This window comes from Vanacampus margaritifer, chromosome 11 (assembly GCF_051991255.1).
Source record: "Vanacampus margaritifer isolate UIUO_Vmar chromosome 11, RoL_Vmar_1.0, whole genome shotgun sequence".
In the NCBI taxonomy this organism is placed as follows: Eukaryota; Metazoa; Chordata; class Actinopteri; order Syngnathiformes; family Syngnathidae; genus Vanacampus; species Vanacampus margaritifer.
In genome coordinates, this window is record NC_135442.1 from 9302647 (window position 1) to 9329265 (window position 26619).

The following is a 26619-nucleotide window of genomic DNA, read 5'->3' on the forward strand; positions in this document are numbered from 1 at the left end:
AGTTTCACTTTGGAGGAAGAAGGGAAGGCAAACTAGCCCTCCCTCATTCTCTAAAGGTCATGCTTATAACTAGTCACTCTTGCATATGTATATCATTTTTAACACCTTTTTTTTTTCATGGACAACTAACCAATAACATAACTATCAATTTCAGACAGAGAAGCATTTATGTGGTTTGATCAGATTGAAGATTGACTGTTCTCTTCGCCCCATACAAAAGGATGTACACGGAGTAAAGAAATATACGTTAAAAATATAAAATATATAATAAAAAAATTAAATATATAATAATATATATATATAATATTAAAACAATAAATAAGTAACACAAAAATAGATTGCAACTCACTCTACATCAGCAATGCTATATACAGCTCAGCCAGTGCAATAATCATAATACATGTTTTTTGGGATCACAAATCTGATCAACCTTTGGCAGGATCAATTCCATGCAAATTTATACACAACCTGTTGACGCTGATCCGCAGTTTGATTTCTTTTCAATCCGCACTCCTTATCAACAAATCAGAAGCTCCCCCTTGCTTTCAGAGCATGAACACGTAAAACTAATTTGAATTAGCTTCGCAGACTGAACACTGTTTACTCGAATCGGAGAGAGGCAGCCGGCGGGGGCTGTACCGGTATTGTTCCTTCCTGACCTTCCTTTGCACGGATGCTTCACCGCTAACGTGAGTGCCCCGAGGTGGGAGAAGAGGAGTAATCATCATACATCAATGTGCATTTATAACCTTCTCCAATTGTCCTTTAGACGTGGAGTCAACAAACCACGTGAGATGTAGCTCGGTGCAGCTATCACTGCTATGGAAAATAAAGAAGAAAAAAAACAATGCAGGGGTTTGAAACTTGTTTTTGTTTACCTCAGAGGGTCATCAAAATAAAGTTGAATTTAATTTAGTATTTATACGAGATTGCAGCATTGTTACATGCGTAATATTTTGGCATACCTTTTGTGAAAGTTCCTATAATTCCTTGACTCTGTGATGTCATCAGACTGGGACGACCCGGGGTTGACTGCTTTTGTCACCATGAGAGCGGTGCAGCTGTTCTTCAACTTCAGTTCCTTATCAATGAGGTAAGACCAACCACTTGGTCAAAGTATTGGGACACCAATTATTATTATTATTATTATTACTGGATGGTTTTCAATAAGTTTTCATCAAAAGTAGCTGGTGTGGTCAAATTATTCCTATAAAGTGTACTAAATCACTTGGTCAGATAATGATTGGGTGTCCCGATACTTTTGTTCAATGTACATAATTTAAAAAAAAAAAATTTAAACGATGAAAAAAAAAAAGTCAGAATGTTTATTTTTGACATGAAATGGAGTAAAGCTATTCACAATTTGCTCCCTTGGGTCATGTATCTCAAGTTATGCAGTTATTCACTTGTGTATTATTCAGTTTTCTTTGTTTGGAAACAGACGTGTATAACAATATTGTAATTTGAATAAAACAAAACAAAAACTGGAGGGTACTGGAGTTGAGCATTACAAAAGCAAATGTATCCAAATGTGTTGCAGGGTTATTGTTGACCATGCGATTAATGCAGATGTTCTCTCCATGGTTGCCGCATGTCAATGCCCTCTCTTGCATTCAAGTGCGTGGGCTGTGGCTGCCTTGCTAATGGATGTTTGCTCAGAGTTTCCTCTTGACATTCAGTTTGATGTATTGACTTCATCTATTAGCGCAAAAGTGGCCACTTTGAAAAGGCGCTGCGGAATAACAGCATGAACCGCCACGCTACGTCACACCGACGTCGTCGCGGGGTTGTCAATCATCCAAAAATGAATTCACAACTGTGCATGGTCTCTCTCTCTCTCTCTCTTCCTCACTCTCTCTATTTCTATCTCTCTCTCTCATTCTCTCTATTTCTCTCTCTCTTTCTCTCTCTCTCTCTCACTCTATTTCTCTCTCTTGTTCATGAAACATTAAGCAGAATTGCAATTATGATCAGAGGTTGTGTTGTGCAGGATATTATTAGACTAATTATGTTGTTTGTTTGCCTGTTTTGAATGTATCATTTTACTGAATGAATAATACATTGAAAAGAGGAAGGTGGCTGGTACTGTCAAATAAATGGGTAGTATGATAAACTATACTTTATTTACTTTCTTGTTTACAACATTGTTAACATAAATCGCATAAATTGCTTTTCATAAAAGGCTTAATTAAAAATACTGTACTTGATTGTGGTATACTGAGGGCAAATAAATGGAATGAAATAAATAATAATTATTAATTTATAAAATAAATATTTTTTAATTTATTTATATACATAAAAAATAATTGTTAATTTATTAATGAATACAAAAAAATCACAGTATTGTCTGTTGTGCTTGCAGAACAACTTCATTTGTATGTTTGTGTTGCTTTGATTAAGTTGCTCTACCCAAGGTCATGATTATCAGAGCAGGAGACTCGAATGGCATACACTTACTTTATAGTTACGGAGAGCACTTACTTTGAACCCCTCGGGTTCGATCAAACCCAGGTACAGAATGGCTCCTTGGACAACAAAAGCACATTTTTATTTGGGGATAAGAGTAAATTGTATATCAACTGTTATTTTACTCTAGAAAGTCAAACAGACCCAAATAATAATTTAGTTGGAGAACAAGAGCACGATGATGTTAGCTGAAAGTAAGGAAAAGCACTCGGGAGCAAGAAGAGATAAATGGAGGCAATATCTCTGAGCTTCCAGCAGTTCCTTGCAGAGCTAATACTAAATCAAATGCAAAATACAAAAATCCTGAGTTCACTAGACAGTACAGCAAATTACTGTACATGTTTGTCTTGTTTGACCTTTTGTGGATATAGAGAGGACAGTACCCAGTTAGCTGACTTGCTGCTTAGGATGTTATTTGACGTAAATGTTTATTGTTGTGTTAGGTTTTCAATGTTTTTTGTGCTCTTTTTTTCACTCACTTGTCATTCCTTTGTGTTATTGTCCGTACACAAAAATCAAAATATTTTTTTTTTATTCTAACTCATTAAATCAACTAAATGAAAGACATAAGTGCTGTTTTATTTTAATTAACTGGATGCCGTTCCACTAAAATAAAAGTGTTAAAAAAGAAAAAGCAGTTTTCTTAAAAGGAGTTGGAAGATTATGCAAATGATTCATGTGAAGAATGCGGTGGCCTGTGGCCAGTGAGCAGATAATATAAAACTGAAATTAATAAGAGGAAAAAGCTGCTTTACACTTTTTAATATCAAGATTACATTTTTAATCTAATACTAATTCTTCCTTGGGCTCTGGCCTTCGAAGAGGTTCACCCTGGGAATTTCACTGTAAATACAATTTGCTACGATGTGAACAAGGGTCGAGCAGCTTACATTTTTCACAAGTTATTAGTATTATTTGCTTTAGTCCCGCCGTTGCTGTTTTTTTTTTTTTTTTTCTGGAGAGCTCAGTATTGTTCATTCGGTAATTTTACCGATTTGACATGTCATCATCATTGCTCTCCCTTTTTTTTGGCGTGCGTGCGTGCATTCATTAGTTCACCTAAAACCGATAAAAAAAAAAGAATTAAAAATCCCATACCGTTTCCCTAAACCGAACACTTCCAGCCAGAGTCGTGAGGCCGTCAGGAAACCCGAGAAAGGACCAAAGAAAAGAAAGGAAAGTGAAATCCAGCACCGACCAGACACCACCCACTCGGCCACCAACCAGAGTCCTTCACCAGCCGTTGTTGTTTTTAATAACATCTTTGGATTCGGTTGTCCTGCAACCCTGAACAAGTGTGATTTTTTTTTTTTAATGGATGGGATTGACAATTTATTAATTAAACAGTGAGTTTTTTAAGATACGAGCCGTCGATTGTCACTTCTTTTGTTTTGACTTGTGAGCAAAACATTTGAGATAAGAGCAACTCGTCTCAACAAGCGGCAGTTTGACAGATAGTGAACAAATTTCCAAAAAAAGAGGTTACAAATTGTTTTTGGAGGAGCCTGGAACGGATTCATGTTGATGATTTGAGATACGAACATGGTCACGGAACAAATTTAATCTCGCACCTCAAAGCACTACATTATTTGTTGATCATAACTGGTCAATTTTTTTTTTTTAACTTTCAAACCTTTTTCAATCTTGTCATTCTTCAATACTTGATTATTTGTTGATGTTTTTTTTTTTTAATTGCCTACAGGGGGCGTTAGTCACAGCCTGCGCAGATGACACGTTACACTTGTGGAATCTTCGTCAGAGGCGACCGGCTATCCTGCATTCACTCAAGTTCAACAGAGAAAGGTGAACACCTCTTCTTAGACGTACAAAAATCCAGGACGTAGATGTGATCGGCTCTAGCTAACCTACAACCCTAATGAGGACAAATGGATGGATGGATGGAACATAATCTTGTTGACACCATCTGTAAAATTGATCAAATTTCACATGAAAAAAAAAAGTTGACTTGAACCTTTTTCTCCCACAAAATAACTGTGATGCTGAGAGCGGACTCACATTTTTCTCTATCATCAAACTTTAAAGGCAATGGCTTTTATATGCTGCTTTTGAAAACAGGGCCACCACTCTGAAAAAATAAACCCCTAAGCAGAAAATTGATGGTTGAAACGCCTTGGTTGGTTCATAATAGAGCAGTCCTCTATGCCAAAAACACATTTCACAACATCATTTTTTTTTCATTTCTCATCAACCTTGTCTAAATACCTCATAGTTGAGATAAGATTTTTTTCTTCAATGTAGCGTACATGTGCTTCCAGAATAACCTTTCAAACTTAAAATCTATACTTTTTGCTGAACGGCAGCTCTACAAGGCTGTTAAATCAAAATGGTTATTTTCTAACAGAATGAAGGTATTATGTGAATTCAAATGTCTTTTTTTTCCAAGACTAAAGTCTAACTGTAGTTCAGCCACCCATTTACCCATTATCTTTTCCACTCATCCCATGTTGAGCCACGCGAGGCCTGTCCTCGCCGACATCGGGCGAGAGGCGAGCTAACCTGTGAATGACTAGTGAGCTGTCCAGGGTGACCCCGCCTCCCTCCCGATGTCAGCGGAGATAGGCTGTGATTCCCCCGCAACCCCGTAGACCGCATCAGTGGCACAGATGATTAATGGCTGCTTCAACACTGCACCATGAGCAAGCACTTGGCAACCGTGACAGGGAAAATAGCTTTGTGGGTGAACATGCATCAAACCTTGACCAGAGTGCTACAGAGAAGCGCAGTGAGAAGTGAAGGTGTTACAATAAAATTAATCGAATGTATGAGAGGAGCGTCATAGAGGCAGTGGGGACTCCAACTGTTGTCACTGAGGATTTGGTCTTTGTTTGCTATGCTGCTTATCTTGTTCAGGATAGCAGATAGCTGGTCAATCACAAGCAGACTTACACGGCTACTGAGTGTCAACTGATGTGAATTAACCATTATACCAGGCGGAATGACAATTTGGTGACAGAAAGTCTTTCTTAACCCTGGAGAACCCACGGGGTCAAATTTGGCCCCTATAAATTCTGCTACTCAAATCTTTTTTTTTTTCTTTTTTTTTACAAATTTAACTTCAAAAGTCCAGAGTGCCACTTCTGACCCCTGCATGGGGCCATCTAGTGGATGAATATTGCACTTACATGAGCCAGAGTGGTGGTGACAAGATGGCTGGCAACATGCTGTTTTAGTGAGCTGGAAATCAATCCAAACAAAATCATCTTCTCAGCAAACCATCAGATGGTAAAATTGTGTTTTTTTGTTAATCTATTTCATATCATGTTGCAGAATGCCTAGGAGTATGTTTTATATATATATTTTGATAAATTAGCAACTCTGAGCTAGTTCAAAAAAAGGGTTAAAATTGAAAAAACATATATTTTGGTGTTCAGTGAACTTATAGCAGTCATTTAATGTATAATTCATAATTTTCCAAAGAAGAAAAGGGTTCTTGGGTTCTCCAGGGTTAAAGGTTCTGCCTGCTTGGACCACATCTAAATATCAGCGCAGGTAGTCTAATGCGATTTTGCTCCATTTGATTGGGGCACAGGCAGACAGATTGTGAGCTCCGTGTGGATGTTAGGCACATTTCATTCATTCATTTGACAGCAAACAACATCACTAGTGGTTATCACCAGCACCAGTAATAAAAATAGAGTATGAATCATAAATTGAAATTGCAAAATATTGGTCTGGCATGCTTATTATTACTTTACAGATATTTCTAAATACTTCAAACATAAAGAGGAAAACTTTCCGGTTGTTGTGGTAATGTATGGAAAAAGTGGGGCGGAACTAAATGGTCTAGCCCAACCTTTTCTATAGCGCCTTATTAGAGTGGCAGGGGACTCCCTCAAGGGTAGCAGGAGCCAATCAGAGATGACTTTGGGAAAGAGGCGAGGTACTTTAAAAATGTATTCCAATACAATTACTGTTAGAAAAAGCATTCAAGAATGTAATCCAAGTACCATAATAAATAATTACTTTCAATTACTTTTTAGTTTCTTCAATGCAAAATATAATAATAGAATTACAATTAAAAATTGTATTGTTGTAACAAAAAAGAAAAAACCTAAATATAAATAAAATAAACCGCATAGCTCATTCAGTGACAAACTATTGACATTTTTTAAAATTATAATCCTGCAACATCCACATTTTTACAAATTACACCTAAAATATAGATAATCAGTTTTTTTTGTCTGTATTTGGAGCACAAAACAGTAAATTTTTTGTATCCTAATTATGCAGCACTATTCTATGTATTCTGTTACTCCCCAAGCATGCAGAGCACTTATAGACAAACAAGCTTCCCATTCACATTTTCACTTATCGACAATTTAGAGACTTCAGTGAACGTATTCATGTTTTTGGAATGTCGGAGGTAGCTGGAGTACCTGCAGAAATAATCTCATACAAGCAAAGGGTCAAGATTCAAGACACTTGTGCACCAGGCTTTTTTAAAATTTTATATATATATAGGAAAGTGCCGTTTTCATTGTTAAAATTCCTCTGACTCCGATTTCTTCTGTTCTAAAATCTTCGATACAGATCCAATCTGCGCTATGCATATTGCCCACACAAACACACAGAGGAGAAGGTTTGCAATTGTGTTTTGATCTCTTGAACAAGATTCTACCTGCTTTGTGCTGCGATGTGGTAGGAGGCCTCTGCAGCCCTCAGCAGTCGAGCAGTGAATCGTGCTCAAAGACAAAAAGAAAAAAAAAAAAAAGAGCATCGTGAGTCATCCTTCAAAGGTGGTGACTTACTATTTAACTCTGTGTCTCCAGGCTCAACCTACAGAAATGAACGCATTGAACACCCCCACTCAGAATCTCCCTCGGAATAATGCACGGAACGCTGGAGACAATTGTGTTGTGATAGCTGTCAGTCTCTTTCTTGTTGCTGTCACTCCTGAGTAATTTCACATCATAATATAATTGGACATTATTGAAACCTTGGACACGCTTCAACAATTGTTGTTTTCTTTCCCCAATGGTGACACATTCATGCATTCTCTTCACTTTATCGAGCAGTTTATTGTTTATCGGTGCCCAATTAGCTCTCGCAATATACAAAAGCTAATCTTTGTGGGGTCTACAAAAGTGAATAACAAAACAATGTGTTGCGCACAGTGCTTCAGTTGACTTTTCAATTGATCCCACAATGGTCAGATAATGGCAAAACCCACAGCTACGGTACCATTTTTTTCTTACATCTTAATCGTTTTTTATAATGAGAGCCCCCTACACATCAAGGCCCCCCCCCCTTTTTTTTTTTTTTGCCCATAGTGAGCAATTGCGATGACCAACACAGCAAGCCACCGATAATTGCAAGTCTCCTCCAAGCAAGAGGTTTGTGGCAAAAGCCGGAGAGACGGCTGCTGCCACAGGGCAACTGGACTGCTGAAAAAAATAAAAAATAAATAAATAAAGAAAGACTTGTGGTAGATGAAGAAATAGAAAAGTTAAGCCAACTGTGAGCTTACCTTGTAACCACACAAACTTTTCTACCTGCCATTTTCTTATGGTGGATGACAGTTTTTCCGAGCTTCCTGATTGGCTACCTTTTCTTTTTCTTGTTCTATATAATCTTTAAGAAACAATCAGGTCTTTACTGACTTTTTCTAATTCAAATGTGTTGGTATGTACGCACCCCACGTAATTTCTCTTTCAATAGCAATATTATAAATCGCACAGTTACCCAACTGGAATAATTTTTTAATTATCTAGCAAATGCAGCACGATTAATCAACATCATTTCTTTCTGTTTCATGACGTCACACTTGATTTTATACTTCAAGTAATACTGTATGTGATATTAATTAAATGAAAAGCATCTTTGATGAACTGTTTACTCTTATTAGGATGAGGCGTATGTATCCGTAAAAAAAAAGTGTGAACGGAGGCAATGATACCCGAATGATGGGCACTGCATGCTGAGGGGAAAAAAGATGCAGAGCATTCCTGCCAAGTATTAAATAAAAAATGTCAGGATGAGTTGGCTCATGAATTTTATGAATGAGTCATGGCATGGCTGCCATGGGTAAGGGCAATTATTAAACCTCATTTCATTAACGTTGATACGGTTGTGACGTGACGGGCATGTTGCAGTTCTCTGTGGAATTCTAACGTCAGTCAACAGAAGTTTGGCAAGTCACACTTAGTGGATATGTTTAATCTATTGCTGAGTGTTAATGTATGTGCCATCAGTGACTACAATTACTGCAGAAAGTTGCTGACAAATTACATCTCAATGCGACTAAAAACTAACAATGAGCTGAAATTGAGAAGAAAGAAATGAGTTGATTGTACAGTGATGACGATAATACATCACAGCCTATTATGGCAATCCCCAGATAGCATAACAGCACCCCCCTTCCTGCTCCCACACTGGAGCTTGTGAGCCGTAAAGAGGAAAATGCTTAGTGAGTGCTGTAAAAACATTGCCACATTATGTTTTTGATCTCCCAGAAAAAGTATAATAATTCAGACCAAGACAGAAACATGAAATAGTGTGCCATCACATATTCAACATTAGTCTTGTTCTTTGGATAATGTGAAAAGGGAAGTCACCCCCCCTTCCCCCAAAACAAATATGAATACGTTTTTATCACTATCAGAAGGCGGCCATTTAGCTACTTGCTGTCGAGTCAAAATGACATCACAGTGGCTCAGGTCTAAGCGAACAACCAATCACAGCTCAGCTTCAGAAAACAGGTGAGCTATGATTGGTTGTAATCAGAGCCCTGAGCAACAGTGATGTCATCATCAGTCCACAGCAAATGGCAAAATGGCCGCCCCCTGAGATGGATAAAAACGGCTATTTTGCTGCATAATTCATATTCCACAAATGTATTATTAATCACAATGTCATGATTAGACTAGTGAGGCCGCATATAACATATTATTGTCCAAAAATTTTTAAGGTTGACTTCCCCTTCAAAGCAGACATGATATCTATCTTCTTCACAATTTACAACATTTCCCACATGGCTTAACCTGTAACTTGTTACACTCTGGTTTAAATCTTCACATTTTTGGGGGGCTGGTTTTGCCTCATGCAAATGTCAAGTACTGCTCTTGTTACCATGACGACAGCGGCAGCATTAGAGCATTGCCATGAAGCAAGCCTAATCAGTGATTAGACTTGGTGATTTTCGTGTTTGGTGTCTAGTGACTTTTTTTTCCCATTTCAATAAGCGACTTTTTTTTGGCTGCTATTGAGGAAGAAGATGTTTCACCCATCTGTGTCCAGACTGCAAATGAATGAATGCTGCTTATGCAAAGCCACTAGTGTCTGATTCAAGTCAAAGTGTAAAAAAACACACCCACCAGTTTGTACGCATATTCTAACCTTTTTTCCCTCCCCCTCCCTCCTCATTTTCTTTCTTGTTCTCCAGGATCACATTTTGCCACCTTCCCTTTCAGAGTAAATGGCTTTATGTGGGGACGGAGCGCGGAAACACACACATCGTCAACATCGAGTCCTTCGTTTTGTCCGGATACGTCATTATGTGGAACAAAGCCATCGAGTTGTAAGTAATGAAACCTCTGAATCAGATGTGATGATGCCTCTGATGTAAGGGTGTGCTTCAAAAATCCATACGGGAACATATTATTGTGGGCCTCTTTACAATAAACATTTAGGAAATGGATGGATATCGATACAAAGACGTTCATTCATTAAAGTTTTTTGCCATCCAGCATATTAACTCATTTACTGCCATTGACGACTATAGACGTCAAGAATTCATGTGAACTATTTCTATTAGTTTAACGATTTTTCATTTCATTTCATTTTTTATGAAAACCTATATATTTTTTTATTGTACATTAATAACAGATACAAAATTATCATGCCATTTATTACGCCCCTTATTTTTATTTTTTTAAATTAGGCCCGTCAGGCGATTAATTTTTTTTCATTGTAATTAACTCATTCACTGCCATTGACGGCTATACACGTCAAAAATTCATTTGAACTATTTCTATAAGTAAAAAAAAAAAAAAACTAAAAAAAAAAATATTGTACATTTAGAGCAGATATAAAATGTGTGATTAATCATGAGTTAACTATTGAAGTCATGCGATTAATTACAATTAAAACATTTAAATTTTTAATTGTAATTAATTCCATGACTTCACTAGTTAAGTCACAATTAATCACAAATGTTATATCTGTTCTAAATGTACAATTAAAAAAAATCTAGGTTTTCATACTTTTGTTAAAAAAAGTAGAAACATTTTTTTAAATTAATAGAAATAGTTAAAATTAATTGTTGAGTTTTATAGCCGTCAATGGCAGTGAATGAGTTAATCACATGACTTCACTAATTAACTAATGGTTAATCACAAATTTTATATCTGTTCTAAATTTACAATTTTTTTTTCTCTAGGTTTTCATACTATTGTTAGCAAAAGTGGATTTTTTTTTTAAACCAATAGAAATAGTTAAATTTAATTTTTGACGTCTATAGCCGTCAATGGCAGTGAATAAGTTAAAAATAGCATTTGGATATACTCTGATTGTTGTCATAAAAATGTATGTAAAATAATGGAAAATATCAGGATGCACATCGCGGTTGAAGGCAATGTATCGGTATATCGGGATATCACGTCACGATACCGTATCGTGATATGCATTGTATCATCAAGTTGTTGGCAATACCAAGTCCTACACTGGTGGAGGGTGAATTTAAAGGCTACACATGGAACATAACGTAGAAGGAATAAATAATCGTGTGAGTTCAACCTGGCCTGTTGCTGATGTACTTGACCAGCCTAATCATCAGAGAGAGGAAAAATGCTTTGCTCAATTAGGTATTCATCATAGAGATATGCCGAAATTCAGTTGTAGGTCAGGGTCACTGTGGCCTCACACTGATTAAGACAGCATTTAACACAGATGTCTTGTAGAGTAAAATGATGAAGTCTTGACATTTTCGAACCCAAATGTCAGGAATGACTTAACCACCATTTGCATTTCATACACGCACGCACAGAAAAAAGTAGAACTTTGATGCTCGTTTTTAATACACATCAGACAAGCATGAGCCCTACAAAAACAGAAAACACACTTTGAAGATGATACTGTGAAGGGGTGTCGAAACTTTTCCACCGGGGGACACATATGGGAAAATAGATGAAAGAGCCGCATTGATAAAAAAAAAAAAAAAAAAGCTTTAACTTTTTACATACGGTTAAACCAATCAATCAATCATATATTGTTTATATGATGTAGCTATTTTGGAAAAAAAAATGCTACTTTTGGGGTGGCTTACGGTTTTGTATCCCACTTGAATTGATCTGCCCCTCCACTTAGCAGCAGCTGAATCCCATCTCCACATTCAGAACCCCAAAAAATTTAAATGTCATGTTTTGGTTCTGTCATGTTTTGGTTTTGGTTTTGGTTCTGTCATGTTCAGTTTCTGCTTTCCTTGTGTGTTTTCCTTGTCTTGTTGATTGTGACCCTGCCCTTCCTTGTGTTGTCCAATCAGTGCCCTCAGCCACTTGTGTCTGGTCCAGGTGTGTCTTGTTGCGTCATTAGTGTTGGTGTATTTAGTCTGCTGTCTCTCCTCTGTCTGTGTTGGTGCATTGTGGTATGTATGTTTGTCCTCATGTCATGCTGCCTGTTTTCTGTTCCCTCCCAAGTTCTAGTTCAAGTTCATGTTTTGTTGCTGTCAGTTTTTTTTTGTTCCATCTTTTGTTCAAATTCAAGTTCATGCTTTGTTTTATGTTTTTGAACTTTGGAACCCTCTTTGTCAATAGAAATTAAATCCCTTTATTTTTTGGACTACACCTCTGCCTCCTTGCTCTGCCTTCCCGCATCTGGGTCCTAAAGCCCCCCGTTTTGACATTAAATCTGTATAGTAAGATGAGCATAATTGAGGCACGTTCACAAGAGGAAAAATTCGGAATTTTCTTGATTCTCCGTGGTGTTAAGAAGAAAAATGATGTTACTGTTTTAGCTGTAAATTTATTTGTGTCTTTGGATGTCTAGAAAAGTTTAGTAGTAATAGTAGTGGTAATCCCCAATACTGTCCTCCTACTAGCTACACTAATAAGGCTACCCACCGTAACACCACCCTTTTCTTTCTTTCATTCATTCTTTTTTTTTTTAACTGCTACTTTTGGGGTGGCCTAGTGCACTGTATACCACTTGGATTGATCTGGCCCTCTACTTAGCAGCAGCTGAATCCCATCTCCACATTCAGAACCCCAAAAAATTGAAATCTGTATAGTAAGATGAGCATAATTGAGGCACGTTCACAAGAGGAAAAATTCGGAATTTTCTTGATTCTCCGTGGTGTTAAGAAGAAAAATGATGTTACTGTTTTAGCTGTAAATTTATTTGTGTCTTTGGATGTCTAGAAAAGTTTAGTAATAATAGTAGTAGTAATCCCCAATAATGTTCTCCTACTAGCTACACTAATAAGGCTACCCACCGTAACACCACCCTTTTCTTTCATTCATTCATTTTTTTTTAACTGCTACTTTTGGGGTGGCCTAGTGCACTGTATACCACTTGGATTGATCTGGCCTTCTACTTAGCAGCAGCTGAATCCCATCTCCACATTCAGAACAAAAAAGTAGTAATTGGAGTAATATAGCCATAATTGAGGTCTTTCTTGATTCTCCATAGTGTGGCGTGGTAAAGAGAAATTCTGGTAACTGTTTTAGCTGTAAATTTATTTGTGTCTTTGGATGTCTAGACTTCTAAGGCTACCCACTCTAATGCCACTTTAAATTTTTTTTTTTAAACAGCGTTGTCCAAATTTATTTGTATTATATACCATGTGCCGCTAAAATAATGGTCCCGTGCCATAGTTTGGACACCAATGAACTAATCATCAAAAGAAAGAAAGTAGTAACAGAGTTTTCAAGCCGTACTTTTTACTGCCGCCAATGTACATTGGCATCTTATATCTCCATCAATTACACCACTGTGTCTTTCATGTGTGTGATAACTGTTTTTTTCCACAAAATGTCACCCACCCACGTCACACTCTCTGGTGTTACACTGACAGGCTCCCTGCTACCATGTCAGTCATTCGCCACTTCCTCACCAAGCCATCTTGTTCTCTTGTGACATCCCAAACTACAGTGAGCAGTCATAACACTGCGTGTATGTGTGTTTTGCTTGTTTGTGTGTCTGCGTGGGAAGACTCTGCAAAGGTCTGAGATGCCAACGTTATGTTTGGGAGTCGCTACTGAAGACGTTTTTATTTTTTATATATTTTTTTACTTCTGTGGGTTCTCACAAAGAATATGTGAATGAAGGTTGTGTCGATTCAAGCATTATTCACAATGGAGTTACATTCCGAATTACTTTATGTAATAAGTTTGATTGATTCTCGACATTTCTGCCTCCCCTGCAGGAAAAAAAACTTCAAACATGCATCAATTGTTAATGTAGTTAAAAATCCATATTAATATAGCACCGTGGTTCTATTGTTTGAATTGAATATGGATTGCAAAAACTCCCAAATGTGCTCAGAGGAGAACTCAACGATTCCATCAACCTCAGAATACCAACACAAACACATCCTGCTTTTTTTTTTTTATAATCATTTATTGTTTAAGTTCCCCCGAGAGAACCGTAGAGGACTTCACAAGCGGCACTAACAAGCCTGCAGGGTTCAAAACAAATTGTAAAAGTCTGTCACAAGCTCAATGACAATTGACTCGGAGGTAGCACCGAGGCGGATTTGTTGGACAACCGTAGACGGCGTTTCTGTGGCGCATCAATCAAAACACTTTCAAGACAGCACAATTTGTAACTTGCACAGTGCAATCCTCTTACATAATGGTTTATTAGCGCTTTGCATAAACAGTACAGTCATTATGCGCCCAAAGTCTTTGTTGTTTATGTTGTGGTCGACAATAAAAACAGGAACGAGCACTTGAAGTATTAATGTGATGGCTTGTGTGCCTTAAGATGATCCGAGATACGAGTCGTTGTTCCACCAAGTTATTGCTTAACTTAAATTTGAGATACAAGCCCTGTATTGTGGCAAGCAAGCTGTTTTTCAGGTTGTAAACATTACTTGAAAAAAGAGGCTAAGCTGTGTCATGCTGCTCGCGGTTGAAGTTTACTGTCAAATTAAACAAAGAGAATTGCACTGTGTAACCATAATTATGTCTTAAAGTGAGCTAGCTTAATGCTAGCGCATAATGGCAAATGTGATACACAGGTTAACGTATAATACACTTTCAGTAGTGGTGAAGCTCTTCTTTGTTTTTGTCAAGTCACGCTCACCATAAAGAGCCACAATGAATTAATCATAATGCACAAACATTTTATTTCTTTACATGTTTTTTTTTTTTAAATAAAAGTACAGTTTTATAGTGTTCTTTTCTTTAATAAAAATACATCACAAAACTTTTTTTGTTTTTGTTTTGGGGGATAAACTGGAACAGATTAATGGCACTTCCATTCATTACACTGGGGACGATGATTTGAGATAAAAGTGTCTTTGAGCTACAAACTTGGTCAATTAAGCTCGCATCTCAAGGCACAAAACTCACATTTTGCTTTTTTGTGCTCAGGCAAAAGCCATGTTTAATATATATATATATATATATATATATATATATATATATATATATATATATATATATATATATATATATATATATATATATATATATATAAAAAAAAAAAAAACAACAACTTGCTTTCGTGTCATTGTGTGGCATCTTGGGACCAAGGAACTATGTTGACATGACGGGAGGAGCTCCATTTAGTCAGGCCATAGCGTTGTCTAATACATGTTTTGCTGCCATCTTGCGTTAGGGGGAACACTGTTTTTATTTTAAATGGTTAGAATTGTATTTTAATTATAAAAAATAAATATATAATAATAATAAAAAAATAATAATAAAAAATAATAATAATAATAATGCACCAGATTTGTATTATTATATTATTTTTTTAAATGAGAAATGAATGAAAGTACGTTTTTAATGGAAGCTAATTGCAAAAGAAAACAGAAAAGCTGTCTTGCAAATACAACTTCTTTAGTGTGTTTCTTATCACTGTCACTGTCACTTCTCTGTCTCTTTACAGAGCAACTAAAATTCATCCAGGACCCGTAGTTCATTTGAGTGACAGCCCAAAGGATGAAGGCAAGGTGAGTAGCAAGATACCATCTTTGTTTTGGCCTTTTTTCTCAACTGATCTCACGATAACGCTGTAATACTTTTCCCCCTGCCGTCACACACACACAAACATACACACACGCACGCACACAGTTGTTCTTGGGAGACTTAAGACATAATATCCTTTGAGTTGTGTCTCAAGCCAAAGACAAAATTGGTCCAAGAAGTGTCAGGTGGCCGACGGCTGCAAAAGAGGTCATTGACAAGCGCATTGATTGGCGCAATGGTTTTCATAGCCGCTGGAAAAAAAATCAGGCTTGACAAGCTGTGAAGAAAGAAAAACACGACACACGCTCACCGCTGCCGCTGCTTGTTGCTCTACGTGACATCAGACAAAGTGTAGCGTGTCGCATTCAAGGGATCGAATCTTTATAATTTTTTTGCAAAGTACTGTTAGAACAGATTGAGAAAAGATTTCTTCTTTGTGTGAGCTCAGGCGTCTTTGTGAATTAAATGATCCATCTCGCAGTGTCTTAAAATACAAGGTAGATATCATTCCAAGATCGTTCCAATTTGAGAATATAAAAGCTGCAGGAGATCATGTCACAAGCTCTTTTTTTTTCCTTTTTCATTTTGCATAATGTAATCTGGAAATGGCTCCTAATACTGAGTTTTGAATTACTACCAAGACCCGTTAGATGTGTTTTTCTAATTGAGAAATTACAGGCAATCAAGTGTTGCATATTAATTCAGGCATTTGATTACTCCCCCCGATAAGCCTGATGATATTTCAGTATTTCACTACTTATTTTGATGGATTTAGAAGTGGTAATTCTGCCAAAAACTATATTAATACCAAATATAATCCAATACTACCTTTGAACAACAATTATTTTTAAAGACGTTTTCTAATTGCTCATTTCCATGGTTTAACTTGGATAGCGATTTGAATATTCTTCTATCGAATTTTGAATTCGAAGAAGACATGGGTGACCCCTCTCATGGAGATTTGCATATCAATAACATACCCTATAGGAGTGCACTAAAAGAGCTCAGGCAACATTTGCCGACTTCACAATTTCTTCGAGGCTCAAACCCCCCCACCACCCCCCCACCTTTCCCTCAACTTCTTGATCTTCCAGTGTGAGATGTCACAAGTCTTTCCTCTCAGCAGGATGAACACGTTCTGCCCTTTCCTTTAACGCTGCCCTCCTCGAGAAGCGCTTCCATCTATGCTGATGGAATTTTGTCAAGTCTGCTCGACTTTCATCCGACGATGCATGCGGGACTTGCGTGCTATATTTTGACTTATAATATTCGGTGCGTTAACCGGAATGTACACGCACGGGCCGTGATTTGCATTTTCAGCTTGTACTGAATATGCGATACAACCGCTAACAAACAAATTGGTCAGTGTTGTCATTTTTAGGATTAGAAATGAGGATAGTTTTTGCTTCAATAAATATGAAGCAGGCATTAGTGTATAACTCAGATGTCGGTGTCTTGCTACTGAGATAATAGCTCAGGCAGAAAGTGGAGCTGTGTAGAAATTGAATTACATTATCGCTTTCACAGTGCAAATTGACTATATTACTTGACGTCAGCAGAAATCTTCCAAGAATAGGTAATGCTGCCTAAGCTATGTATAGAATAAGTTCTAAAAATAATGGTTGCCGATGTAACTACATGTGCAATGGAATTGTCAATAAGTGCATATTGTTTTCATTATGTGGCTAATTGATCATCTTTTATCCCCTTTAGCTTCTTGTCGGGTTCGAGAGCGGGACAATAGTACAGTGGGATCTCAGGGCCAAAAAGGCTGATTTCAGAATCTACTATGATGAGGTAAGTTCATACTAGAGGTGTTTTTATTTATTTTCATTTATTTTATCGTAATTTCTTCAATAGTTAACTCGTGATTAATCGCACATTTTATGTCTGTTCTAAATCTACAATATCTAATACAATAATATTTTAATAAGTTTTCATACTCTTGTTAACATAAAAGTGGAAAGAAATGTTTAACTAATAGAAATATAGCTGTATTTTTTAGTCATTGATACAGTTCGTAATAATTCATAAAATTGAGTTAAAATTAAAAAAAGATGTACTGTACTGAAAAAAAAAAGAAGTGTGATATTTATTTGTGTTGAGATCATTTTTTTGCCACTAGATGGCATAATTGCATTTGCAAGACGTTGGTGACAGCTCAGTGCATTTTTCTTTTCATATTAAGAGCTATTTAATCTTTAACTGGAAGTAACTTGCAAAATTCAGCATTTTTAAATTTACAAAATACAACTCAACCCCAGTCTCCACAAATATATGCATTATTGTTAAATTTATTACTGCTGAATTTTGATGTGGACGTGTCTGCGTTGTGACTGGTATTCCCCTAGTACAGTCTTTCCAAGTAAGGGCCGGTCATTAATCGCACGTTTAAAAAATGATGGCATTAAAGGAACTTTAAATTAACTCAAAATGAATGCACACATTTTTGACACCCCTACAGTATGCAAATACGTGACAAAAAGGTTTAAAATGGTGGTGTCAGTCTTTAGAAAGGAATTCTTGAAATTCCTCATGGCCAAGGAGGTAATGAGATGCAAAGTTAACTCATTCACTGCCATTGACGGCTATAGACGTCAAAAATTAATTTGAACTATTTAAACTATTAGTTTGAATTTTTTTTTCCACTTTTGCTAACAAAAAGTATGAAAACCTAGAATTTTTTTTTTTACTGTACATTCAGAACAGATAGAAAATTTGTGATTAATCGTTAGTTAACTATTGAAGTCATGTGATTAATTACAATAAATCACCTGACGGCCCTAATTAAAAAAAAAATAATTAAAAATGAGGGGCGTCAGACGATTAAAATTTGTAATCGTAATTAATCGCATGACTTCAATAGTTGACTCTCGATTAATCACAAATATCAGTTATAAATGTACAATAAAAAATTGTTTTCCTAGGTTTTCATAAAAAATGAAATGAAAAAAAAAGTTAAACTAATAGAAATAGTTCACATAATTTTTTTTACGTCTATAGTCGTCAATGGCAGTGAATGGGTTAAGATGCGAGTCGTATCTCCATTTCTGACCTACGGCTCAATGCATGATTCAATTTTATATAAATGCAAAAATAATAAAATAAATATAATATAATATAATGAATTCCTAAGTAGAAATTTTCTGCCGTATCCATTTTTTTAAATTTTTTATTTTATTGTGATATGCTTTTCTTTGCTGTTGATAATGTCATTCATATAAAATATCTATTTCCTGTTGTTGCAGGCCATCCATTCAGTCAGCTGGCATCACGAAGGCAAGCAGTTCATGTGCAGCCACTCAGACGGCAGCCTGACCCTGTGGAACCTCAGAAACACCTCCAAGCCCATCCAGGTCACGTTCCCACATGGTGAGCAACGAGCATCAAAAACAAGCTACACGCTGCTGCTTCGTTTTTCATTTATAGATCGACTGTAGCAGCAATTCATCATTTTGCTGATGTGGCTAGAACTTATTTAGTGCAGTGTTGCCCTACATTAACTTGAGCCAAGGCACATATTTTTTACAAGAAAAAATCTCACAGCCTAAAAATGGGAGATCTCTTCTTTAATTCATTTTTACTCAGTGTGAAATCTTATCCGGGCCTGTGTAGTTGAATGCAGCTATTATTCTGTTGTATGAATGACAATGCCACAGGTTAATTATACCTTCTGCTATCTATCAAAAAGCATTTAATTGCGCTGCCTGACACTATAAGCTGCTGGCATGCATGAACAACGATACATTATTTGTTGTTAAATAAGTAATAATGGCCCAATTAAGTGATATTGGATAATTTGCTGTGGCACACCTGATCACGTTTCAATTACGATTGTAATTCTAATTCTATAGTGGATATATGATGTTGTCATGTGTAAGTAGCCAGAAGGTAAAGCACAGTATATATAAAGGCGAGTGTATAGTTCAGGGGTGGCCAAGTTCGGTCCTCGAGAGCCACTATCCAGCCTGTTTTCCATGTATCTCTCCACTAACACACCTGATTCATGATCAGGATCGTTATCAGGCTACTGCAAAGCTCGCTGATGAGCTGATCATTAAATTCAGCTGCGCTGAAGTAGGGAGACATTGAAAACAGGCTGGATAGTGGCTCTCGAGGACCGAACTTGGCCACCACTGGTATAGTTCATGACAAGAGGACCACTCAGTATTATACAAGCCTATATTTGTCACCTGCAGTCACTTAGGAGCGAATGGCTGTCAATCTGTGGTCTTAATAGCTGTCGACATGTCAAATGTCATCTACGTTCTTCAACAAGACAAAATAAGATCCTAGATTAGCGCAAGAAATTGTAACCTGATCTGATTTGACAGAGATCCGAGGATCAGCACTCCTGAGGTGAGGTATCAGCTACACCTGGCTAAATAATTCAAACAAGAAAAGCTGATGAGATTTTATTGGCATTTTTGTGTTGTAACTTTGACTCCATTGCTAAAATGTCATGGAAATACCCTTAGGAGAAAAAAAAAATCACACACAAGCAATCAAAACAAATGAAGGGACGTGTAATAAATAAAAACCTTCTTAGCAGAGGTAATAAAGCCAAGACAAACAATAATCTTATTGTTGGGCTCAAAGCAGTCTAGCTCCACTACAAAAGTAAATCAATAATTCTGGCAATATGTCGCTGTGTTGTTTTGCCATCGTGGCTTCACGTTGACTTTGTAATGTTTTGTGCAACTGACTTCCTGGACGCCGCTACCCCCCCCCCCCCCCCCCAATTGTGTTGTTTGTTACGCTCACACGTCCCCGCTGTGAGCTGAACCAGACGCCTGCCTGTCAACTTGCTTCCTGCTGACTCCATGAAATAAATCAACTGCTCCGCCACGAGCTCCACTTTGCGGGTCTTAACAATTCAGTCGAATGTGCTCCATTTGCTTGTCTGCAGCTTGACACACTTCTGAAAAGCTGCGTCGTTATGATCTCGATTTTCTCCGATGAATATGTACAGGCACACTCAGGCTTGTTATATAACGTATATTGGGCTGTTTTTTTTTTAAGGGTAGTTGTGACAATGTTGATGAGGTTATTTCAGGACATCTTTACATGATTGCTTCATTAAGTAAATTTTACAGTCTGTTCTTGATTACTTCTAATTAATTACAAAAAACGGGCGCATCTTGATTTTCGTGCCAACGCGTGTTTGTGAATTTGGTAGACACCTCAATAGGCTTTCCGGCGTATTCTATAGCACAACCTTGGCGCACCTGTCAATTTGGTGACAAAAAGTAGACTCGATTTTAGACTGGCAGAAAGCAGGTCTAAGTGGTGGCGCTGGTGGTGTAACGTGATTTTGGTGGCTTTAACCGAGTTTAATCGAGTCAATAGATTCCGATCTCAGTGGATGTGTGTAGTGCATTTCTTCATATTTCATTCATAAATATTAAGGGTGTACCAAAAATTAGATTCTCATAAGAATCGCGAATCTGATTTAGTACGATTCCGAAACGATTTAAAATGTCCCAAAATCGATTGACCTTTACCAATTACAAACATCACGTCATTTTAGTATGCATTTTCAAAGTTGTTGTTTTTGCAGCGTAAGAAGAGCATATGCCGGTAAGTGATGTTAAGATGCTTCTCTGTATACATTCCTAAAGCGTTTTGTATAGTAGTATAATAGTCGTTCTTTTGAGTGATAAAGGCGTTAATTACGCTAATTAGCATTAGCGAGTCCGTCTGGAGTAGATCATGACGATTCTTTGCACATCTATAAATTGAAGCAGAATCAAATCATATTGAATCAAAAATCGTTCTGAATCGAAAATCTTTTCTGAATCGAATCGCAGACCCAAAAATCGCACAAAGATTCCCACTCCTAATACATATGACAGCAGCTTGGGACAATCTCTCTGAATCATTCTAGAAATCAATTGAATGAATTATTATCACTAACATCTTCAAAGTATTTTTTAATAGCTCCGCCCCGGCTGACAGTGCAGCACAATTACAGGTAGTGGTGGTGTTTCAAATGTATTTAATGAGGGGAGCCGCTTCGATTGGCTGTGAGTCGGCTGTGTTCCCTCCAACAATGGCGCAAATGCTCTTCTATCTGCGCTAGCCTATCAAAAATACCAAAAGAAAGAACACAAAAATAGGGCTCACAGTGCAACGAGTGTAGGTAGAAACAGGAAATACTGACTTTCTGTCTAAACTCCAGCAACTTCCACTTGATCAGAAGCCATGTGGTGCAATGTAAGGAAGGTGACAAAAAAATCAACATGTCCATTGGAAGCAAATTAATGTTGCAGTCAGGCTGACATTTATTGGCTATAATACAGTCAAAAATAACCCGTTCCTTTATCTCCTCCTGTGAATGGATTGCTTATTTGACATTATTACATTCCACACAGCATAATAAGAGATAAACTGACATTAAGACTGAGCTGACAGCATGTTTATTATTTTGATAAGGCTGCCAGGAATGTCATATTTTAAAGTAGTGCGCATTGCCTTGCTTTTTTTTTTTGTGTGTGTGTGCTTCAGGTAAAATACAGAAAGACGGGAGGAAGGAATCCTGTAAACCGATACTGAAAGTGGATTATAAGACCTCAAGGAACAGGTGTGTGTTTTTTTCTAAACCTAGCACAATGGTCTCTTAATATAAATTGCATTTTTTTAATTTAATTTTTTCATTTGTTTGAAACGTTCAGTAAAAAAAGTGGCCAGGAGCTGAATGGAAAAAACGTCTTTGCATTGTTGTTTTCTTCCCCACAGTGAGCCTTTTGTCATCTTCTCTGGCGGTCTTTCATATGACAAGGCAGGACGGCGGCCTACGTTAACCATCATGCACGGCAAGGCAATTACAGTGCTGGAGATGGACTACCCTATTGTTGAGTTCATGACGCTTTGTGAGACTCCGTACAATAACGGTGAGTGCAAACAAAAGTTACGGTGGGTTGAAATGTTGTGCCTGTATCGTTCCAATTAAAGTATTATAATTCATGCTTATAAAGGAGACGTCACATTGAATACAAGAGCTGCATTTCCTTTGGCTTTATATTTTACAGAGGTTCAGGATCCTTATGCAGTGGTGGTGCTTTTAGAAAAGGATTTAATAGTGGTGGATCTGATGCAGAGCAAGTATGTATTTCACAGATTTAAAGTCATTTTCGAGCTAAGTTGGATATAATGGGATGTGACTTCCTTACTTGTTGTCTTTGAAGAAGCCACGATATCACCCCGGAAACCCTCTGAGGGGGACAAGACTAATTAGAGAAATAACGAGTGCAATAAAGGCAGGACAAAGGAAGATGAAGACATGAATGTCTCTTCTGTTTTTGATTTCCGCAGCTTCCCTGTCTTTGAGAATCCTTACCCCATGGACATCCACGAGTCTCCCGTGACCTGCACGGCTTATTTTGCAGACTGCCCTCCGGACATCATCCCTGTCCTCTATTCCATAGGAGCTAAACACAAGAAGACCGGCTATAGTCAAAAGGTTTAGTTGAGGACATATTTTCTTTTGGCATACAGTATGTTGATTTCCATGATCATAATTGGATGCTTCATCTTTGCCACTTTTGCTCAACAAACTTCCCTATTCGGCAAAATGGAACCCTACTTTGCACAAAACCAAACAACATTTTAGCACGTTTGGTTTCAAGCCAACCCGTTGTTATCCAGGTTTTTTTTGTCTGCATTAAATTCTGCATATAACGACTGATTTTAAGTGCTTTTTAACAAGAATATAAACACTTGTTTGTTCCCATGCCAGGAATGGCCAGTTAGTGGTGGAATGTGGACGTTAGGATCGCACACCTACCCCGAGATCATCATTACCGGGTAAGTCGCAAATATTGGATTCATTGTGGTGATTGTAACTCCGAACACTCAAGTCATCTTACCCCATTGAAATGAATTGAAATGCCATTAATCTGTTCTCAACTCCCCCCCCCCAAAATAATACAAATAAATAAATACATAAATAAATAAAAAGGATTTATTTTATTATTCATCCATCCATCCATTTTCTTAACCGCTTGTCCTCACAAGGGTCGCGGGGGTTGCTGGAGCCTATCCCAGCTGGCTTCGGGCAGTAGGCGGGGTACACCCTGAACTGCTTGCCAGCCAATTGCAGTTATTTTATTATTTTATTTTATAATCATTTATAAATTATTTTATTCATGTTCAAAGACTCAACATTATTGACAGCACTCTCATTTGGAAAAGCGTCAAGTGTTGACCATGCATGCCTTTGTTTTGTTTGCTTGTCCTCACTTCATATAGCATTCCAATAGAGACCAATGTTCTAAGGAAAATGTGTTGTTGTTTTTCCATCCGAGGGTTCATTTAATCCATACGAGGACAAGATGATAGTGTTTTGCATTTGCTGTTTTGTAGACCTTTATAATTTTAGATTTGGGACTGTGCCAAGCCCAGCATAATGAGCACAGCGCAGAGTGGGGCTATGCCGCACTCTGAGAGGTTGGCAGAGATGCTAAACCATTCTGAAGCAAACACGCAAGCTGGTCTCTGCTGCTGCATGACTCCTGCAGTCACGTTTCACGTTATTTTTTTATTTTATTTTTTGCCTCATAGTAGAAATAGAATTTGGTTTCCTTATACTATGCAAGAAATTTATGCTTGCAAATTTCCACTCCAGTAAAAGGAAAATCTTGGCATGCACTGTAGCAGTGCTGCCCAAGATTTAGAGGGCCAGCTATGCATATAGTTATAGCTCTTTCTCACCTACTGCAACATTATGTACAACCAAAATTATTCCTATTTATTTATTTATTGTTATTGTACTTTTTTTTTGTCTAGTCATGCAGATGGATCAATCAAGTTCTGGGATGCATCGGCAAGTAAGTCCTCTCGACGGTAGAATTTGACATCAAATATGACATTATGACCTTCTCAGCTTTGACAAAACACATTTTTAAATGATGCTCACTATTGATGACATTTTATTCAAAACATAGGCCTACTCCTTTTTTTTTTCATATGATGGTTAACTGTAGAGTTGTTGTTAAGCTAGCATCTCTCTATTAGCGCCATGCTAACTCACGTTTATAGTTTTCCATTAAATACGTGTTGATTTTTCGACTAAACCAACTATTCCGTTGATTTTTATATTGGTTGTTTCTTTACACTGAATGTTTTCAGTCCTAACTAATCATTGCTTGACACGTTTATTTATAGCTTTGCTAGCTAGTTTAGCCATTATGCCGAGGTCATGTCAGTTGAAGCTTTATTTGCTCCAAGTACTGTATGCTGCCTTTCTTTTGGTAATAACTCTCCTTGCTTGCTCTTTTGGTTGTAATGTTTTATGGTTTTCACATTCAACACTTTCAATGCATGTTTTTTTTATGATTTGCTTTTATTTGACACAACTGTCTTGCTTTGAAACAGCCTTAAAACATTGTACAGGTGTGCACTTGTTTCTAGGAACTTGAGAGAGGTTTTAGAGGTCACCCAAAGGCAAATCTGTTAATGCGTATCGTGTTAACATTTTACTATTTCATTTTATATTTTACCTGTTTTGAATTTAGTTATAGTTGTGTAGATGTAGATATAACTATGTTAAAGTTAATAAGTTTCTTTTATTTATCTAAGAAGTCTAGTTTCTGTTCGTTAAAAATCCGGTTTTTGAAAGTTCAAGGACGAGCTAGCATACTGGGAGAAAGTAATCTGATTTTTGTACTTGAAGGGAGGGGAGAGGCGTTTTCCTGGGAATCACTGTTTTTTCTAATAAAAGTCCCGTGTCTGAGAGAGACGACACACATTTGGACAGAAACACGGCTTGGTGAAATTCCTTTGTGTCATCAGAAACTTTCTGATTAAAAAACCTTGCAAGGACCCTCTTCACGAGATCTCAACTCTGATTTATTTGAACACGCAAAAGATTATAAAAACAGGTAGTCTAACAATAGCCATGCATTAAGTTAAGATAAAAAATAAAATAATAAATCAGAAAATATCAGGAAATGATGTATTTTTCACTAGCAACTATCAACAGTCTAGAGCAGTTTGATAACTCACACACCTTAATATGTTGTTCCAGTTCAAATTGTAAGCCTGGGGAATTGGCAATTATAGATGCTGCTTTTCATCACACGGTGCACAGGTGTTGCATTCTGTTGTAATTGTGTTTCCTCCACAAATAAATATTTTTCCAATCAGTTACACTGCAGATGTTATACAAGTTGAAGACCTCCAAGGTGTTTGAAAAGCCAAAACAAAACGAGGGCCGTGCTGCAGAACTCGTGGACGATGACCCCTTCGCGGTGCAAATGGTCAGCTGGTGTCCCCAAAGTCGAATCTTTTGTGTGGTCGGGATCTCGGCCCACATCATCCTGTACCGCTTCAGCAAATATGATGCCAACACTCAGATTGTGGTGAGTGAGTTGAGACATTTTAATAGAGAGAAGAGTCCATGTCCTTGTCACAGCTTTCAGCTGGAAAGTTTCAGTGGTTCCAAGGGTTGTTTGTACTCCATGTCAAAACTTATAATTAGCATCTGACGTTTTCATGGACTGTCAGCCAGTCTGACCCTAATTTAATAATTAAACGCAGACATTTATGTTGGTGAAGATTTACAGTATAACTGCTGCCCATTATATGTAAAAAAAATTAAAATAAATAAATAAAATAAAATAGTGATCTCATAGTAACAAGCTAATATTTGTCTCCTCCCCAGTCTCTAGAGGTGCGACTGCAATGTGACCAGGAGGATGTCATCTCTCCATCCGAAAATGAAAACAATCCCTGCTTCTCAGAGCCCCACTCAGGCTCCCACTCCCCTCAGCCCCACCACCAACAGCCAGTCAGCCCCGGCGGCGGAACACCGGAGTCTTTGAAAGACTGCACCCCCTGCCTTAAGTAAGTGATTTCTGGGGGAAATGTATCAAGCATATGTTGTAAAAAGAGGTGTCCGGCGTTTACGATTTTTTATCATAATTAATGGCATGACTTCAATAACTTAAGTTTTCATACTCTTGAACATAAAAGTGATTTTTTTTAATCTAATAGAAATATG

General features: G+C 37.3%; 1 protein-coding gene across 11 annotated transcripts in view; it reads left to right on the forward strand.

The window, feature by feature from the left end:
- stxbp5l (syntaxin binding protein 5L) overlaps nt 1–26619 on the forward strand; it is a 109524-nt gene that overhangs the window by 46610 nt on the left and 36295 nt on the right. For all 11 annotated transcript variants that reach the window (XM_077580841.1, XM_077580842.1, XM_077580844.1 and 8 more), the window contains 14 exons: nt 1012–1093; nt 4169–4269; nt 9869–10003; nt 15538–15601; nt 17331–17414; nt 18866–18989; nt 22125–22200; nt 22356–22510; nt 22649–22721; nt 22932–23079; nt 23356–23423; nt 24405–24445; nt 25764–25978; nt 26281–26462. In XM_077580841.1, the coding sequence (XP_077436967.1) occupies nt 1012–1093; nt 4169–4269; nt 9869–10003; nt 15538–15601; nt 17331–17414; nt 18866–18989; nt 22125–22200; nt 22356–22510; nt 22649–22721; nt 22932–23079; nt 23356–23423; nt 24405–24445; nt 25764–25978; nt 26281–26462 (1548 nt within the window). The remainder of the gene's footprint in view (nt 1–1011; nt 1094–4168; nt 4270–9868; nt 10004–15537; nt 15602–17330; nt 17415–18865; nt 18990–22124; nt 22201–22355; nt 22511–22648; nt 22722–22931; nt 23080–23355; nt 23424–24404; nt 24446–25763; nt 25979–26280; nt 26463–26619) is intronic.